This window comes from Dendrobates tinctorius, unplaced genomic scaffold (assembly GCF_039654945.1).
Source record: "Dendrobates tinctorius isolate UK_male_01 unplaced genomic scaffold, ASM3965494v1 ptg000158l, whole genome shotgun sequence".
NCBI classification, from domain to species: Eukaryota; Metazoa; Chordata; class Amphibia; order Anura; family Dendrobatidae; genus Dendrobates; species Dendrobates tinctorius.
The window spans coordinates 42,347,944-42,366,388 of NW_027361825.1; the positions used below are offsets into that span (position 1 = coordinate 42,347,944).

The 18,445-nt window shown below is 44.6% G+C and overlaps 1 protein-coding gene across 1 annotated transcript in view; it reads left to right on the forward strand.

Annotated features, from left to right (window-relative positions):
• Positions 1 to 770: 770 nt before the first annotated feature.
• Positions 771 to 18,445, forward strand: part of LOC141052147 (sphingolipid delta(4)-desaturase/C4-monooxygenase DES2-like) — a 49,442-nt gene continuing 31,767 nt past the window's right edge. The window contains exons 1-2 of the mRNA XM_073549380.1: positions 771 to 912; positions 1,250 to 1,347. Of these exons, the coding sequence (XP_073405481.1) occupies positions 1,266 to 1,347 (82 nt within the window). The 5' untranslated portion in view covers positions 771 to 912; positions 1,250 to 1,265. The remainder of the gene's footprint in view (positions 913 to 1,249; positions 1,348 to 18,445) is intronic.

The following is an 18,445-nucleotide window of genomic DNA, read 5'->3' on the forward strand; positions in this document are numbered from 1 at the left end:
TCGCTGGAGAAAACGTCATTTTTCTACTTAAAGGGTTAGTCTCAAATGATAGGCAATACCTTACTGATTGCCGAGGGTCTGACTGTGATTCTGGTAATGCGGTTCTGAGACCTGGGAACAAAGTACTTTGGAGCACCGGATTGAGGAGCAGAGATGCGCTTCCTCAACCTCCTCTCCATTTATTGTCTATGGAACTGCTGGAGAAAGCAGAGTTTAGCACTGTGCTGTTTCCGGCAGAACCATAGACAATGAACAGTGGAAGTTGACCATGTGCACCTCGACTCAAGTTTCAGAGCCTCGGTGGCGGATGGACCCCCCAGAGATAAGTACATTTTTATCACTCTTATGCATAATATCTTTCCTATTTTTGTTATATTTTGGTAATTTATTCTGGGTCTTTTGGTCCAGATTTGGTTACTATCTTGGGAATTACTACAATATTGGGTAGATTACTGATTGTACATTTCTGATTCCTCCATGCTGTGGATATCTGTGAATTCATCACAGCTTGGACTCCATCACTCTTCATTATCATTCCTAAAGAAAGTAAAAAAGAGGAAAAACTACTATTTAAATGAGTCCATTGAGGGCCATAAAAGAAAAAAGTTTATTTCCCTGCAGGTTGTGGCTGAACAGGTTCAACAGATGACAGTCTGCAGGGCGTGACGTCGTATTGGGGAGTATTCAGCGCTTTAACAGACTAACAGGTTGGACTTGTAGTCACATGGGTATCTTATCTGTAATAGTTTTTTTATGTTGAAAGTACAGGCGTATCCTGTAAGAGCGGAGTACAGGGTGAGACTGATCCTGCCCTTGCTTGTGACACTCTTGCACACCTTGTCACTCTCTCTTTTCCTCCTTCTCTGTCTCTCTCGTTGCACTCTGCAGCGCTGACCATAGGACACATCCCAGGTATGGTACCATATACTGATAGTCCTATGACTTATGGCTCTATACCATCAGCACGCACCATAGTATATTATTGGGTCATGGATTTACCTATATATTTTTTATTCTTTAGTAACGTAGTTGAGAAACTGGGTGTAGATCGCAGTTGCCGTACGTCACCCCAGAGTTACATTAGGTGGTGCGAGCATTGCTTACTTTAGTCACTCTAAATGCTAAAATATGTATTAATATATAAATAGCAAATTATTGTGCAGAACCCTAATAACCAAGCACAAGAATGAGATTTTTTTGCGATAGTGGGAATAGCGTGTAATAATAAAATGTATGATCTTTCTTCTAGAACCTGATTTTCCACCATGGGCAATAAAGTAGTAAGGGATAACTTCGAGTGGGTGTATACAGACCAACCACACTCGGACAGAAGGAAAGAGATATTGGGTGAGTACAGAAGTGATCCTTGTGACAAGGAAATGATAGAGGAACAAAGATGGATTTATTCCTTTATGTTATTGATGTATATCGTATGCTTTCTGAGATTATTTGGCTACAGTGACACTTTCTTGTCCTTTTCACACAGTGGAGGCTTCTATTTTGTAGGTTGGCCCCCAAACTTCTGTGATACATACCTTAGTAATGGCATTAAGCTAATTGATATGGTTTAAAATCTTAATGTCATTCTTACACTAGGACTTTGGAACAAGATAGGTGATAACTTTTAGATCCGTGGGGTTTATTGATGAGTGAATGTGCTCTGATAACGCGCTATCTGCGCATGCTCAGGTGCTAACCAAGTGTCTTCAGCATGCTCGAAAAATATGTCGAGTCCCCGCGGCTGCATGTCTCGTGGCTTTTCGACAGCTACAACATATGCAGGAATTGTCTAACAAACAGGCCATACTTGCATGTGTTGCTGCTGTCGAACCGTGAGACATGCAGCCACGGGGACTCAAACTATTTTTCAAGCACGCCGGAGACACTCGGTTAGCACTCAAGCGTTCTCAGATAACACCTTATCCCTGCACGTTCACTCATCACTAGTGGGGTTGTGATTGCAAGGACACTCACCAATCACCAGAATGGGGCACTTTTGCGCATGTCAGACCACTGCAATGTGTATGTGAGACCACCACTCCATTCATTCTCTATAGGATTGCTGGAATGTTTCTTTTCAGCTTGCTCTGAAAGTGCCATAGGGTGTGAATTTAGCTGTGGTCGAACATGCGCACTGCCAATCCATTATGACCGAGATAAAAGTTGCCCATTGCAACAATCAGTGGGGTCTCTGCAATCAGACATCCACCTATCTAGAAGTTATCACCTATCTTGTGGATTGATGATACCTTAGAGATAGGCAGACACCTGGATGTTCGGGTCCAGTGGGTTCGGCCGAACAGTTACAAAAAGTTTGGGTTTGGGTACTTGAACAGTACCCAGACCTGAAGCCGAACACGGAGCCCATTCACTTGTATGGGGAGCCCAAACATCCAGTGTTTGCCATGCTGCCATGTGCAACCTCATTCACACATCTGTTTTAGTCATGTGTGCTTTGTGTTTTTCATTTAGCCGTTGTAGTCCATGGGCATATTTACATTTATGGGTTTTTGTGTGGACTGATTATTTTTGGGGTGGACAAAGAGAACATGTCTGTTTTTGATTCCATTTAAAGAACCACTCCTAGCAAAAATATTATCCCCTAATCACTTTAGTGTAATGTTGGTGCTTGAAGATACTTGCAAACCACAGATAGTCTGATATGAGGCCATATAACCCAAAGGAGAACCAGAGCGATGCTTAGGTACCCTGTAAACGTTTGGCTCACTCCGACCCCTGTTCTTATTATGTGGCAAGACACATAATATTTCTTTACCTCTGGTCAATAAAACCATTGCAGGATCCAGTATTTTCTGTAGTCATGGACTAAATGACCCTCTAGCACATGTGAGTGAGCTAGATCCATCACCGTTTGGCGATGAGATTTTGGCAGCTGCTCCACGCTCCTCATTTACTCTATATAACAAGTCATTTTTCATTGCAAATTAAAGGTATACTTTCTTAGTCCCAGGTTTTTGGGATACCCCATTTATTACTTTAAACCTTTCTCATACATGGGTTAACGTGGAGTCCTTGAGATGGGCTGTCCCAAATTTATCTTTGAAGACTGGCAAGTCAGGGAGACCAATTTCAAGGTGGGTATTCACCAACATCTCCTGCAAAAACCTTTAGGGTATGTGCGCATGCTGCGGATTGTGCTGCGGTTCCGCAGCGTTTTTGGCCCTGCGGATCCGCAGCAGTTCTGCAGACATGGTACAGTACCATGTTATCCTATGGGTTTTCAAAACCGCTGTGCCCACGCTTCATTTTTTTCCGCGCGGTTTTGCTGCGGTTTACAAACCGTAGCATGTCAATTCGTTCCATTGTCCAGGTGTCAAACCGCAGGCAAATCTGCAGGAAAACCGCAGGTCACTTTACCTGCGGTTTCACCTGCGGATCCGCGCGGAAAAACCCACAGGTGAAACCGCAGCGTGTGCACATAGCCTTAAGGGAGAGGTCTTTTTTTTTCCCCAGGGTCATACCTACAGCTAAACATATTGGTAGCAGTACCCATGGTTGCCAAAACAAGGAAGAGTCACAACCCATAATCACAGCATATGTTAAGTGGTTACCTTTCTGACTTCATGTGTCACTTATCCACATGGGGTTTCAAAAGACAAGACATCGGTGGCATATTCCTTAAAGGGCATTTACACTTCAAGATAATCGCGAACAGGCGTTGTTAAAAACGATTACATGCTGCCGATCACCCAATGAATGAGCAAAATACTCATTCATTTGGTGAAATGATCTTTTCTGCAGCATAAACATAATCGTTCTCAATGGTGCGTCACCCTGTGTAAACAGGATTGCGCTGCCGAGAACGAGAATGCAGTATGTGCATGCTGACCCATCTAGTATAGATTGCTCAGTGAGCATCCTTTCCTTTTGCCTGCCTATGTACACAGGCAAGTAAGTGACCGCCAAACAGTAAAAGTTTACAAATCAGCAGTCATATCTTGCCATCAGTCGGTCCATGTAAATGGACCCTTAATGTCCCCATCTATGCAGATGAGTCCTGTTATACTTCTCTGTAATTTTCCGCTATCCACCAAACTTGCATGGACAGGAGTCACCAGACTAGCCAAAGCCAAAAAGCAATATCCTTCTGCAACCATACTGCAGGTTTGTCTCTCAGTAAGTACTATGAGAGGGCAGATCTAGCAAACAGTAACTTTCTCAACCCACTATCACACTCCACAGGCTCCTCCACTAGTGGACAACTGGCAGCCTCATGATCAAGTCCTTGGCAGCGGTAGCAAACAATGTCCTTGCCATACAAAGGCCTTTTATGGCCAACTGGTTTTAATGTCTAAATCCACCCCCACTTTAAGGGCCTCACGAATGGTCTTACCTGGTTCAGAGGTCTTCTGGTTCTTTGGGGACTCCTGGACTCTGACAGCAGATGTAATCCTCAAGCCAGCAAGCACTTTCTCCGTGAGTACAGGGGTACTATTTGGCATTTTGTTTATTTAAGACAGCGTATGCCTTTTAGGTCTCCTCACTGAAAAACGGAACCGCCATATTCGCCCACTGTTAGCTTCTCTCTCAGCAGTTCTCTCAAAAATCTTGAGGAACGCTTTCATATCCATAGGTGTCATTTTCTGCAATGTTGCTCAAACTCTATTCTGAGCAGAGAATGGTTCTGTTGGGGTTGACATTATTCCTGCCAGCACCTTCGTCTGCTCCAAGAAACATTTATTAGACTCAATGAATAAACAGTTCATCTCTTGCTGATCCCCAGTGGTCTGTCGCTGATCCGCAGTGGTCTGTCGCTGATGCGCAGTGGTCTGTTGCTGATAAACAGTGGTCTGTTTCTGACCCGCAGTGGTCTGTCGCTCATCCACAGTGGTCTGTCACTCATCCGCAGTCATCTGTTGCTGACCCGCAGTGCTCTGTCAACTCATGACCCGCAGTGGTCTGTCGCTCATCCACAGTGGTCTGTCACTCATCCGCAGTCATCTGTTGCTGACCCGCAGTGCTCTGTCAACTCATGACCCGCAGTGGTCTGTCGCTCATCCGCAGTGCTCTGTCAACTCATGACCCGCAGTGGTCTGTCGCTCATCCGTAGTGGTCTGTCGAAGACCTGCAGTGGTCTGTTGCTCATCTTCAGTTGTCTGTTGCTGATCCTCAATGGTCTGTCGCTCATTCGCATTGGTCTGTCGCTCATCCACAGTAGTCTGTCGCTCATCCGCAGTGGTCTGTCGCTGATTCCCAATGGTCTGTCGCTCATCCGCATTGGTCTTTCGCTGATTCCCAATGGTCTGTCGCTCATCCACAGTGGTCTGTCGCTTATCCGCAGTGGTTTGATGCTTATCCACAGCGGTCTGTCGCTGATCCGCAGTGGTCTGTCACTGATCCGCAGTGGTCTGTTGCTGATAAACAGTGGTTTGTTTCTGACCCGCAGTGGTCTGTCGCTCATCCACAGTGGTCTGTCACTCATCCGCAGTCATCTGTTGCTGACCCGCAGTGCTCTGTCAACTCATGACCCGCAGTGGTCTGTCGCTCATCCGTAGTGGTCTGTCACTCATCCGCAGTCATCTGTTGCTGACCCGCAGTGCTCTGTCAACTCATGACCCGCAGTGGTCTGTCGCGCATCCGCAGTGCTCTGTCAACTCATGACCCGCAGTGGTCTGTCGCTCATCCGTAGTGGTCTGTCGAAGACCTGCAGTGGTCTGTTGCTCATCTTCAGTTGTCTGTTGCTGATCCTCAATGGTCTGTCGCTCATTCGCATTGGTCTGTCGCTCATCCACAGTAGTCTGTCGCTCATCCGCAGTGGTCTGTCGCTGATTCCCAATGGTCTGTCGCTCATCCGCATTGGTCTGTCGCTGATTCCCAATGGTCTGTCGCTCATCCACAGTGGTCTGTCGCTTATCCGCAGTGGTTTGATGCTTATCCACAGCGGTCTGTCGCTGATCCGCAGTGGTCTGTCGCTGATCCGCAGTGGTCTGTCACTGATCCGCAGTGGTCTGTTGCTGATAAACAGTGGTTTGTTTCTGACCCGCAGTGGTCTGTCGCTCATCCACAGTGGTCTGTCACTCATCCGCAGTCATCTGTTGCTGACCCGCAGTGCTCTGTCAACTCATGACCCGCAGTGGTCTGTCGCTCATCCGTAGTGGTCTGTCGAAGACCTGCAGTGGTCTGTTGCTCATCTTCAGTTGTCTGTTGCTGATCCTCAATGGTCTGTCGCTCATCCGCATTGGTCTGTCGCTCATCCACAGTAGTCTGTCGCTCATCCGCAGTGCTCTGTCAACTCATGACCCGCAGTGGTCTGTCGCTCATCCGTAGTGGTCTGTCGAAGACCTGCAGTGGTCTGTTGCTCATCTTCAGTTGTCTGTTGCTGATCCTCAATGGTCTGTCGCTCATCCGCAGTGGTCTGTCGCTCATCCACAGTAGTCTGTCGCTCATCCGCAGTGGTCTGTCGCTGATTCTCAATGGTCTGTCGCTCATCCACAATGGTCTGTCGCTTATCCGCAGTGGTTTGATGCTTATCCACCGCGGTCTGTCTCTGATCCGCAGTGGTCTGTCGCTGATCTGCAGTAGTCGGACACTCATCCACAGTGGTCTGTCGCTTATCCGCAGTGGTTTGATGCTTATCCACAGCGGTCTGTCGCTGATCCACAGTGGTCTGTCGCTGATCTGCAGTGGTCGGACACTCATCCGGAGTGGTCTGACGCTCATCCGTAGTGGTCTGGCGCTCATCCGCAGTGGTCTGTCACTCATCCGCAGTGGTCTGTCACTCATCCGCAGTGGTCTGTCACTCATCCGCAGTGGTCTGTCACACATCCGCAGCGGTCTGTCGCTCATCCACAGTAGTCTGTCGCTCATCCACAGTAGTCTGTCGCTTATCCACAGTAGTCTGTCGCTCATCCGCAGTGGTCTGTCGCTTATCCACAGTAGTCTGTCGCTCATCCGCAGTGGTCTGTCACTCATCCGCAGTGGTCTGTCGCTCATCCGCAGTGGTCTGTCGCTCATCCGCAGTGGTCTGTCGCTCATCCGCAGTGGTCTGTCGCTCATCCGCAGTGGTCTGTCACACATCCGCAGTAGTCTGTCGCTCATCCACAGTAGTCTGTCGCTCATCCACAGTAGTCTGTCGCTTATCCACAGTAGTCTGTCGGTCATCCGCAGTGGTCTGTCGCTCATCCACAGTAGTCTGTCGGTCATCCACAGTGGTCTGTTGCTCATCTGCAGTGGTCTGTCGCTCATCCACAGTAGTCTGTCGCTTATCCACAGTGGTCTGATGCTTATCCACAGCGGTCTGTTGCTGATCCGCAGCGGTCTGTTGCTGATCTGCAGTGGTCTGACGCTCATCCGCAGTGGTCTGACGCTCATCCGCAGTGGTCTGTCGCTCATCCGCAGAGGTCTGTCACTCATCCGCAGTGGTCTGTTGCTCATCCGCAGTGGTCTGTCGCTCATCCGCAGTGGTCTGTCGCTCATCCACAGTAGTCTGTCGCTCATCCACAGTGTTCTATCGCTCATCCACAGTAGTCTGTCGCTCATCCACAGTGTTCTATCGCTCATCCACAGTATTCTGTCGCTCATCCACAGTGGTCTGTCGCTGATTCTCAATGGTCTGTCGCTCATCCACAGTGGTCTGTCGCTTATCCGCAGTGGTTTGATGCTTATCCACAGCGGTCTGTCGCTGATCAGCAGTGGTCTGTTGCTGATCTGCAGTGGTCGGACACTCATCCACAGTGGTCTGTCAGTTATCCGCAGTGGTCTGTCGGTGATCTGCAGTGGTCAGACGCTCATCTGGTGTGGTCTGACGCTCATTCGGAGTGGTCTGGCGCTCATCCGCAGTGGTCTGTCACTCATCCGCAGTGGTCTGTTGCTCATCCGCAGTGGTCTGTCACACATCCGCAGTGGTCTGTCGCTCATCCACAGTAGTCTGTCGCTCATCCACAGTAATCTGTCACTTATCCACAGTACAGTAGTCTGTCGGTCATCCGCAGTGGTCTGTTGCTCATCCGCAGTGGTCTGTCGCTCATCCACAGTAGTCTGTCGGTCATCCACAGTAGTCTGTCGCTCATCCACAGTAATCTGTCACTTATCCACAGTACAGTAGTCTGTCGGTCATCCGCAGTGGTCTGTTGCTCATCCGCAGTGGTCTGTCGCTCATCCACAGTAGTCTGTCGGTCATCCACAGTAGTCTGTCGCTCATCCACAGTAGTCTGTCGGTCATCCACAGTAGTCTGTCGCTCATCCACAGTAGTCTGTCGCTTATCCACAGTATTCTGTCGCTCATCCACAGTAGTCTGCTGCTCATCCGCAGTGGTCTGTCCCTCATCCACAGTGGTCTGTCCCTCATCCACAGTGGTCTGTTGCTCATCCGCAGTGATCTGTCGCTCATCCACAGTAGTCTGTCGGTCATCCACAGTAGTCTGTCGCTCATCCACAGTAGTCTGTCGCTCATCCGCAGTGGTCTGTCACTTATCCACAGTACAGTAGTCTGTCGGTCATCCGCAGTGGTCTGTTGCTCATCCGCAGTGGTCTGTCGCTCATCCACAGTAGTCTGTCGGTCATCCACAGTAGTCTGTCGCTCATCCACAGTAATCTGTCACTTATCCACAGTACAGTAGTCTGTCGGTCATCCGCAGTGGTCTGTTGCTCATCCGCAGTGGTCTGTCGCTCATCCACAGTAGTCTGTCGGTCATCCACAGTAGTCTGTCGCTCATCCACAGTAGTCTGTCGGTCATCCACAGTAGTCTGTCGCTCATCCACAGTAGTCTGTCGCTTATCCACAGTATTCTGTCGCTCATCCACAGTAGTCTGCTGCTCATCCGCAGTGGTCTGTCCCTCATCCACAGTGGTCTGTCCCTCATCCACAGTGGTCTGTTGCTCATCCGCAGTGATCTGTCGCTCATCCACAGTAGTCTGTCGGTCATCCACAGTAGTCTGTCGCTCATCCACAGTAGTCTGTCGCTTATCCACAGTATTCTGTCGCTCATCCACAGTGGTCTGTTGCTCATCCGCAGTGATCTGTTGCTCATCCGCAGTAGTCTGTTGCTCATCCACAGTAGTCTGTCGCTTATCTGCAGTGGTCTGGATCAGTTGTTTAACAACATCCTCTATGTCTGCAGTGTTTGGTTTTACAGAAACAACAGATTTAACATACAACATACAACCCAGTGGAATTTTGTGCCGGCGCAGTGCATATACTGGATATGTGAAAGAATTAGGGGATTAGCTCATAGGATCGTCATCTCATGGGCTAGACTGGCACTTCAGTCACTCCAAGACACAGTTCACACCAGCCAGGTTTGATACAACTGTCCACAACCAGTTTTATTTGGTTTGTCCAAAAACATAACAAAATACAAATGATACAAAATAAATCCTAAACCGGCTGGCTGCTAACTAAACAGGCAAAATCCTGAGTAGCCACAACCAGGAATGGTGCACAGTTCCAAACCAAACATTTGCTTTACTTGCAGCAGTTTCCCAGGAGCACAGAGAGCGCCATCCTCTTGCGGCCTTGCTGCCCTTTTATACCATACCTGAGCATTGCCGGTGATTAGCCAGGGTCATCCCAAACACTGGAGCGGCTAAATGGAGAAGGGTAAATACATAGTTTACTACCAAACTGCCTCCTGATTTATAAACATAATAGATAAACATAAACATATAAACATAAAAATAAAAAATAAAGATTATTATAAAAATAAAGATTATTATAAACTTGATATAAGACAGGAACCTAGGGAAAATGGTCACACCACCACACTCTCTCCCATTTTCTGTTACATGGACCAAAAATCTAATAAAAAGTACTAATCCGAATTTCCCATAAGCAACTAAAACAAAAACGTGAAATGTTATCATAGGACAGAATCTACATTTTCTTTTTTAACCAGTCCTGTAAAATAAATGCACCACTTCCATCAGGTCTGGAATAGTAATAATCCCTAAAGTGCCTCTATATACGTACAGTTCTTTATCAAAGGGTTAAAGGGAATAGATTTTAATTAAGTCTTTTCTCCAAGTGACTGAACAATCTCCCGGGAATGAGAGCGCTTCTTGTGATCCAGCAGTCACCATTGCCATGAGATGCACTGGGAATTAGTACAATTAATAAAGCACTATGTTCGAGAGCATTTAATACAATGAGTAGGTGATGAATCCTTCCAGAACATATAGGTAATCATTTTTATAATATTCTATTTGCATTATAAAATCAACCTGACAGCAGACGAGGCATTGATGTGCATAGCTTGTCTAGTCTCCTGAGAGTCTCCTAACTGTGAAGTGACACTCACCGATTCCACATCACTATGTATAACTCTTAGCAATTTGGCCCATCCAGTTTTCAGCTTCAAATGGTGCAAAAATTGTGTACAGCTCTTAATTTCACAAACATTTAGCGACTTTTGGAGTTTTTACTCTAGCTTCGCCAACTTTTCGAAAAGTGCATGAAGTTTAGCTGGAGAGGGCATGGGAAAGCATGGTGTCATGGTTTCACTCCTCAGTGTGTCTGGGATGCAGATACTGACAGCTCAGCCGTCCAATGTGGTACAGGGGCGTACTGAAGCTGTCAGTAATTTGATTGACAGCACAGACATCCAATCTGGTACAGGGGCATGCTGAGCTGTCTGGGTGTTGATTGACAGCTTGACTATCCAATCTGAGACTGGGAGGCGTCAGCTGTCTCCAAGTGTTCATTATCCCAGGTGATTGGCATGCTACTTAACTGAACTGTTTCTTCCAGACCTCCTCTAGATGTACATTCAACTTGGGAGGTTTGCTTTCCTCTCTGCCTCAAGTTCTGTATGTTGATCTTTCGTTGCCTAACCTTGGACCTCGTTCTGACTAGCCATCTGTTTAACCCCTTCTGCTCTGATCCACTATCCTCCTGGTATTCTGACCTCGGAACGTCACCTGACTACGCTTTTGTATCTTCCTTCTGTTTATGACATACCCTCCTGGCTTCTGACCTTGGACTTCTTGACTGTCCTGACTCATGGCTTGGCCATTAAAAGTGACTATCCTCACACGCGGCAGACAAATTTATCATAATTTTGAATCCGCTAGTAAAAAAGGCGTAAATTACAACAGAATGCTACTCCAGTCCCTGAATCGTACATTCTCACAGTAATGGTGGTGCAAAAAATTATTTAAAAGGTGCACACTTTTACTAAATTTGGCACATCTTAATCCAGCACACACTTCATCTAGACGACCGTACATGACGCCATTCTTGGTGAATCGGTGAGACCCTAGTTAATAAAGTGTCTTGGAAGGTGGAAGGAAATATCCCTTGTGGTTTGGAGCAAATGTTATGCCTGTATCCTCCAAGTCCAGACTTGCCTTGTGAAAGTTTTAATTACAAGGATTCAGAGAAAGGTTAAAAATAGGTTCGGTTAACTTCAGAAGCCAATTAATAAGTTGTTTATGACGGATCACAGACTGTGCCGTACAACAACCTGGAGGCCTCTATCCATGGTATTATAACTTCCTCATTATTGATGACATTTTGGCCTACAACAGAGCGAGTAAGATGGACTACGATGGCAGTAGTCCCTACAGTGATGTAGTAGGACCATGGGAGATGCACTCATGTTTTGGTAGTTTGAAATCATCTCAGTTTCCTACAGGTCTGTAAAGCATTAAAGTGGAATCTTCTAAGGTGATGCTACACAAGGACATTAAGTTGTGGGACTACTACCGTACAACCTCTGTGATACCAGATCATTGCAACAAATTTCCAGTCAATTTCTAAAAACTGTTGGTGTTTTAACTCACAAGATTTTACATAGCCAATGAGTTTGTGTTAATCCCACAATTTTATTGCAAGTCACTGGTGATAAAATGTTACCTTGAAGCCCAAGCTTACTACATAGGTAAATCGCTTGTTCGGCTGACAACTATTTCTTCCCTTCTCCTCCATACACAGGAATGCTCAGCTAAGCCTATGGGGAGAGTGGAGAAGCTGCGGCTTATCAGCAGGAATCTGAAAGGATCAGATGTTTGAGTGCTACATGCCTGATCGTTCTGTCCCCCAACATTATCCGTTGGGTGAGAGTCAAGCACCCCATACTCATTAGATCCTCTGTTGGTATCACTAAAATAGACAGATTTGGAGTTTTCTGTGATTTGACAGAGTGCACAACATTGCGCTTCAGCTTGATTGATGTTTGGACCATCAGCATCACTGAGCCGCTTGCCCAAACTGTGCACTTTTGCATGTTACTATATGAGGCAACGTTGCCCCTGCAATATCGGAGGCGTGCAGTTGCACTGAAGGTGGCTGACATCAGGAGATAACAGTGCGCTCTAGCGATGTGGGCAGCTCTATTAGAAAGCTCTCGCTTCTCATGCTCTGCCATCATTGCTAGACTGCAGAGGTGGCTGGTAACCTAGACAATGGACAGTAAACAATAAAATTAAATATCTCTCTTTTCTTGAGAATTTCTAAGAACAAAGAGATGTCAAATGTGTATGAGGACATTAAACATCCGGTTGAAACAGTGATTGTTGAGTTGTGGAAAGTTTCTATCCAATATAAGATTCTGCCAATATCAACATCATATTGTAAGAAGAGGTAATAATTGGAGATTTAGACGTTGGAAGCAGAAAAAAACCTGTTAAGCTTGTTATAGACAATGGGATATGTGATACGCATAGTGTGTCATTCTATAGAACTACCAATGTAGGCACCATCATTCTCTGAATAGTTGGTTCCCAGCCCAGTCTTTGCACCTGGCTTACAGAAAACCCGTTGGTTCTCCCGAATTGTCTGCTTTTAGAAAATACTAATATTTCCCATGATATAACAATCCTGGGCTTCTTTTCTTATATCTATGTGTTGTTCCTCCTAAATATTTATGAATAAATTGACAACTGTTAGCAAGGACTTACTCTCCTTGGCTGCAGTAACTTTTTAAGTAAAAAAGATAGAATATGTTCATAGCAAATGGTTTTTACATTGTCGTGCATATGTATATTCTTTCGGTGTTTCATTAGAGCTTTTTCAGGCGGGCTCCCGACGTAACCCACCTGAAAAAGACATTGTATGCACATACCCTAAAGATACATGCACACAGAGTTTTATTGATGCGGTCAAAAAAGACAAGTTTTTTTTAGGGAAAACCAATTCAAGAGATACTTCTCTCAGGAATGTTTGGAGGAGTTTTTAGTTTCCTGAAGAAGCTTTTCCTGAATTGATTTTGAAAAGGTTTTGGAAATGTTTTGATTCTGAAGCCATTTTTGTAGATTTTTGATTGGACAGTGACTAGTTTGAATCAGATTTCGTCAGGAGACGCTTCAAAGTAACTTGCACTTTCTTTTTTTTCCACAAGTCATTTTTCAAAAAACTCCTCATACAAGTGGATTTCCCATATAAATGAAATGGGAGAGTTTTAATGTGGTTTGTGAGGAGGATTTTGGAGCAGATCCGCTCAAAAAATCCCTTAAAAAGAGCGCAGTGTGAATGTAGCCTAAGGGTATGTTCACACAGAGTCGTACTCTGTTTTCAGAGAATAAACTCAGCAGAAACGCCAAGTTTTTGAGGAGTTTTACGTTTTTGAGTTTAATTTAGAGAGTTTCTGTTCAGTTTCTGCTCCAAAACCTCCTAAATCAAAACCTCAGTTTTCACATACCCTAAGACAGGGGTACCCAACCAACGGTTCGGGAACCTTATGTGACTAGAAGCCGCATGATGTATTATGTCTGTCTGACATCCTGGAGCATTAGCTCCAGATCTAGCAAATAGCTATGAAGAGAAGGTCCCAAGATGGTCACTCTTGTGAGTAGCCCCTCACAGAAGACAAGACCTGGTTGTGGTGGTTTACACATAAATGTGGTAAGCTGGAGATAGGAGATACAGCCAGGGTTGCTTTAAGTGCCAAATAATGGTGTGGTGGGAGTACTTGGTGTGAGATTATTTAATGGTTTTAGGAGGGAACCCCTAAATGTTAGTATACTTTTTATAAGGGAGGGGGCTAAGATGTCAGTGTGATTTTTGTAGTGAAGCTTTGGCTTGAATGTCAGTACTCGGGAGGATGTAGATATGGCCCGTGATCATCTCTAAGAGCTGAATGTGGCATGAAGGTAAGAAGGGTTGAGGACCACAGGCCCAAGAGATGTCTGATTCTTGTTACTAGCATTAATGGTTTAGGAATAGTAATAGTGACATTCAAACATTAGGCCAACATAAGACTCGTCACCGGACTGGTGCTCTCCAGTCCAATATTACTCCAGCGTTGTCTTTCTTTTGACTGGCGTTGTTGTAAAGAATGGTGCCCGGACTGTACCTGGGGAGATTCCATTGCCCCGGACACCCTGGAGATGACCTGTCTCGCTTCCTCCGGTCACGGAACTGTGTCAGGTGTCAGTTGTCGTCATGGAGGTGCCGGGCCTCAAACTAAAACTATTCACTTGTTGTCACAGTGTGAGCCGGGTGCTGGTTTACACTACACAGGTGTCATGGTAGACATCTGATACAGCCTGCACTTATGGATGTGTTGTGAAATGTCTTTGTTTGTAAGATTGACATTGTATTTAATATTGGTATTGTCCCTATGTAGTGAATCATTTATGAAGCAAAAAGACTGCAAATCTATTATTATAGTGAATACATATTAAACCGGGGGCCGATATACAATTACCTGGTAATATAATGCCCTGCCTTATGAGAACCAACTGTTTATTGCGATTTTTTGGTGCCTGTGTCTGGGACTTGCTGGTAGAAGTACTTAAAGGGTTATTCTCATCTTCACAAATTGATATTGTCACAGAGCTTGTAAAAAAAAACAAGTACTTTTGCAATTTGCTGTTTTTCAAAACTTACAACCACTTTTGAGATGTTACCACTTTTCTTTTGTTTACAGCTTGTTGCCAAGGAGACCGACCATCGCTGATGCTTGGCTTGTAAATGCTGCACTGAAGATGGTCGGGATTAGGAAGTAACAGCGCGTTCAAGAACATTTGGCCTACTTCAAACTAGTGTACACAAATTCAATAAAAAAGAGCTTGTAAGCACTGTGTGCAGGCTCTGCTGTCGAGCAGCGGTGGTCGGTCTCCGAGCAACAGCTGTAATCAAAAGACAAGAAAAGTGTTAAATATCTGAAGAATGGATGAAAATTTTTATAAGCAGTAAATTGCAAAAGTGCTTGTATTAGGGGCTCCATCCAACAATACCTATCTATGAAGATGGAACTAACCCATTAAAGTGAACCCCTGGTTTTAGCAGGTGTAAGGTTCTGCTTCTCAGGTCAGGCGCCTTTATTCTGCACCATTCTGCATATACGTCCGGGTGCTAAATGCCAGCAGGGCTGCTAGCTAGTCATGTTGGTCAAGATACTTAGATACAGGGATGGGACAGTGAACTGAACCTGCCACCAATAAATTGTAGCCTTGATGACATGTGAATAGCCCATAGAGTATACTGTGTCTGTAAGCTTTCTTAAGGGGGTTTTCGAGTTTCAAAAAATCCCTGACCTCCGGTTGCTGTTTGAGCAATACTCTCTTTCCTTGGGACCAGTCCTGAGTCTCTGCCACTGCTTCTGTTATTGTCAGCAGTGTTGATGTCATTTCGACAGCACTGCAGACAATCAGTGATCTGGGCACCTCGTGCTATCAACTTGGGCAGAGCTGTTGAGCTCACAAATTAGCTGCAGCGCTGTCTACATGATGCCATCGCTGCAGACAATAACAGACACTGGGAGGAGGGTATAGACTTAACGCTGGACCCGAGGAGGGTGAGTAAAGTACAGATTGTTTTTTTTAAACAATACAGGGATTTTCTGACATCTGAAAACTCCTTTAAAAACAGAAATCAAAGAGATTTAGGCCTAGATAGATGGCTCTTCCAACACTGTTATCATCCAAAAAGATTACGGAAGCATGTAGCCATAAAATACTATCATTTTATTAAAGTCAATGCAAAAGACACAAGACACAAACATGTACAAGATAAAATGAGATGAATATCCAATTGAACACCGCAAGGTACATATGCAAAAAATGGTATACTCAGTGCCAAAACTATAGACGTCACCTGAGAGACATTCCATATCAAAATTATTTAAGGGGTGACTGCAAATGCAGCTAGATCACATCAATGCAAAGCCCATATAATAGCATTACATATCTCCACCAAAAAATGGGTGGGCAGGGCTGGTACAATACACACATAAATTAGAGCAATATAAAATGCTGAGTGATGGTTGCTTCCGTACATTAATGCCTGAATGATAGTAAATCATAAGTAAAGTCTAATGCATAAGGCAGATTCCCAAACCACCAACACATGTCCCTGTATAATACAGAGGTAGCTTCACAGTGAAGCAAAATTGCTCCTGCAAAAAGTATATGAAAGGTAACAGCTCAGAAGGGTGATATAGGAATGGAGCATACGACCTGGAGGTGTTGTAATCCCCGACGCGCGTTTCGCGTGAGCTTCGTCCTGTGGGGTAAGTGTCCTTTAAAAACAGGTAGCACATGTATCAGAAAACTGGACGTGTGAATGAGGCTTAATGCTTGTGAAAGGGTACATCAGTTATATGGCTTCTATTGGAGCAATCCCCGTTATGTGGGATGAATATGGCCATGTACATAAAAGCGGGAACTAACTACACAAAAACACTCATAAAGAGGAAGGGAGTCGTTATCTCTATGATGGGGCAAAGTACCTGCCTGAACAATTATGTAAATACTGATTCTCTTCCCCGACTTTGGGTCTTGGCCACACATGACACATCGCGGTATTCGGCTATTGTTCTACATATCACACTGATAAAAACATTAGTAGATGACAATCTGGTCTGGGATAGTGATATCTCTGGCTGCCATGTAGCTGGATACCTTATAGGACCATAAATATAGGAGTTCATTAAACATTACTTGTTCGAGCATTTATGGGCACCGTTACTATATCCTGATAATAATTAGCAAACTGCTTGATGATAATGTGCACAGTGCAACCATCACTATTGATTGGCATCTCTGTCCAAGTAACTTATTAACCGAAAACAGCTTTATGGCTGGAAAAATACTCAATTAACCCCTTCACCCCCAAGGGTGGTTTGCACGTTCATGACCGGGCCAATTTTTACAATTCTGACCACTGTACCTTTATGAGGTCATAACTCTGGAACGCTTCCATTGATCCTGGTGATTCTGACAATGTTTTCTCATGACATATTGTACTTCATGTTAGTGGTAAAATTTCATTCAAATAACTTGCGTTTATTTGTGAAAAAAAAGGAAATTTGGCAAAAATTTTGAAAATTTTGCAATTTTCCAACTTTGAATTTTTATGCCCTTAAATCACAGAGATACGGCACACAAAAAACTTGATAAGTAACATTTCCCACATGTTTACTTTACATCAGCACAATTTTGGAACCAAAATTTTTTTTTGTTAGGAAGTTATAAGGGTTAAAAGTTGACCAGCGATTTCTCATTTTTACAACACCATTTTATTTTTAGGACCACATCACATTTGAAGCCACTTTGAGGGGTCTATATGATAGAAAATACCCAAAAGTGACACCATTCTAAAAACTGAACCCCTTAAGGTGCTCAAAACCACATTCAAGAAGTTTATTAACCCATTAGGTGCGTCACAGGAATTTTTTTGAATATTTAAAAAGAAATGAACATCTAACTTTTTTTCACAAAAAAAATACTTCAGGTTCAATTTTTTTTATTTTACCAAGGGTAACAGGAGAAATTGGACTGCAAAAGTTATTGTGCAATTTGTCCTGAGTACGCTGATACCTGATTTGTGGGGGGGAACGACTGTTTCGGCGCATGGCAGAGCTCAGAATGGAAGGAGCGCCGTTTGACTTTTTCAATGCAAAATTGGCTGGAATTCAGATCGGACGCCATGTCACGTTTGGAGAGTCCCTGATGTACCTAAACAGTGGAAACCCCCTACAAGTGACCCCATTTTGGAAACTAGACCCCCCAAAGAACTTATCTAGATATGTGGTGAGAACTTTGAACCCACAAGGGCTTTACAGAAGTTTATAACGTACAGCGGTACAATTAAAAAATCATATTTTTTCCACAAAAATGATCTTTTCACCCCAATTTTTATTTTCCCAAGGGTAACAGGACCCTAAAAGTTATTGTGCAATTTGTCCTGAGTATGCTGATACCCCACATGTGGGGGTAAACCACTATTTGGGCGCATGGCAGAGCTCGGAAGGGAAGCAGTGCCATTTGACATTTTTGGCTGGAATTGAGATCGGACACCATGTCGCGTTTGGAAAACCCCTGATGTACCAAAACAGTGGAAACCCCCCACAAATGACACCATTTTGGAAACTAGACCCCCTAAGGAACTTATCTAGATGTGTGGTGAGAACTTTGAACCCCCATGGGCTTCACAGAAGTTTATAACATAAAGCCATACAATTAAAAAATCATATTTTTTCCACAAAAATGATCTTTTCACCCTCAATTCTTATTTTTCCAAGGGTAACAGGACCCTAAACGTTAT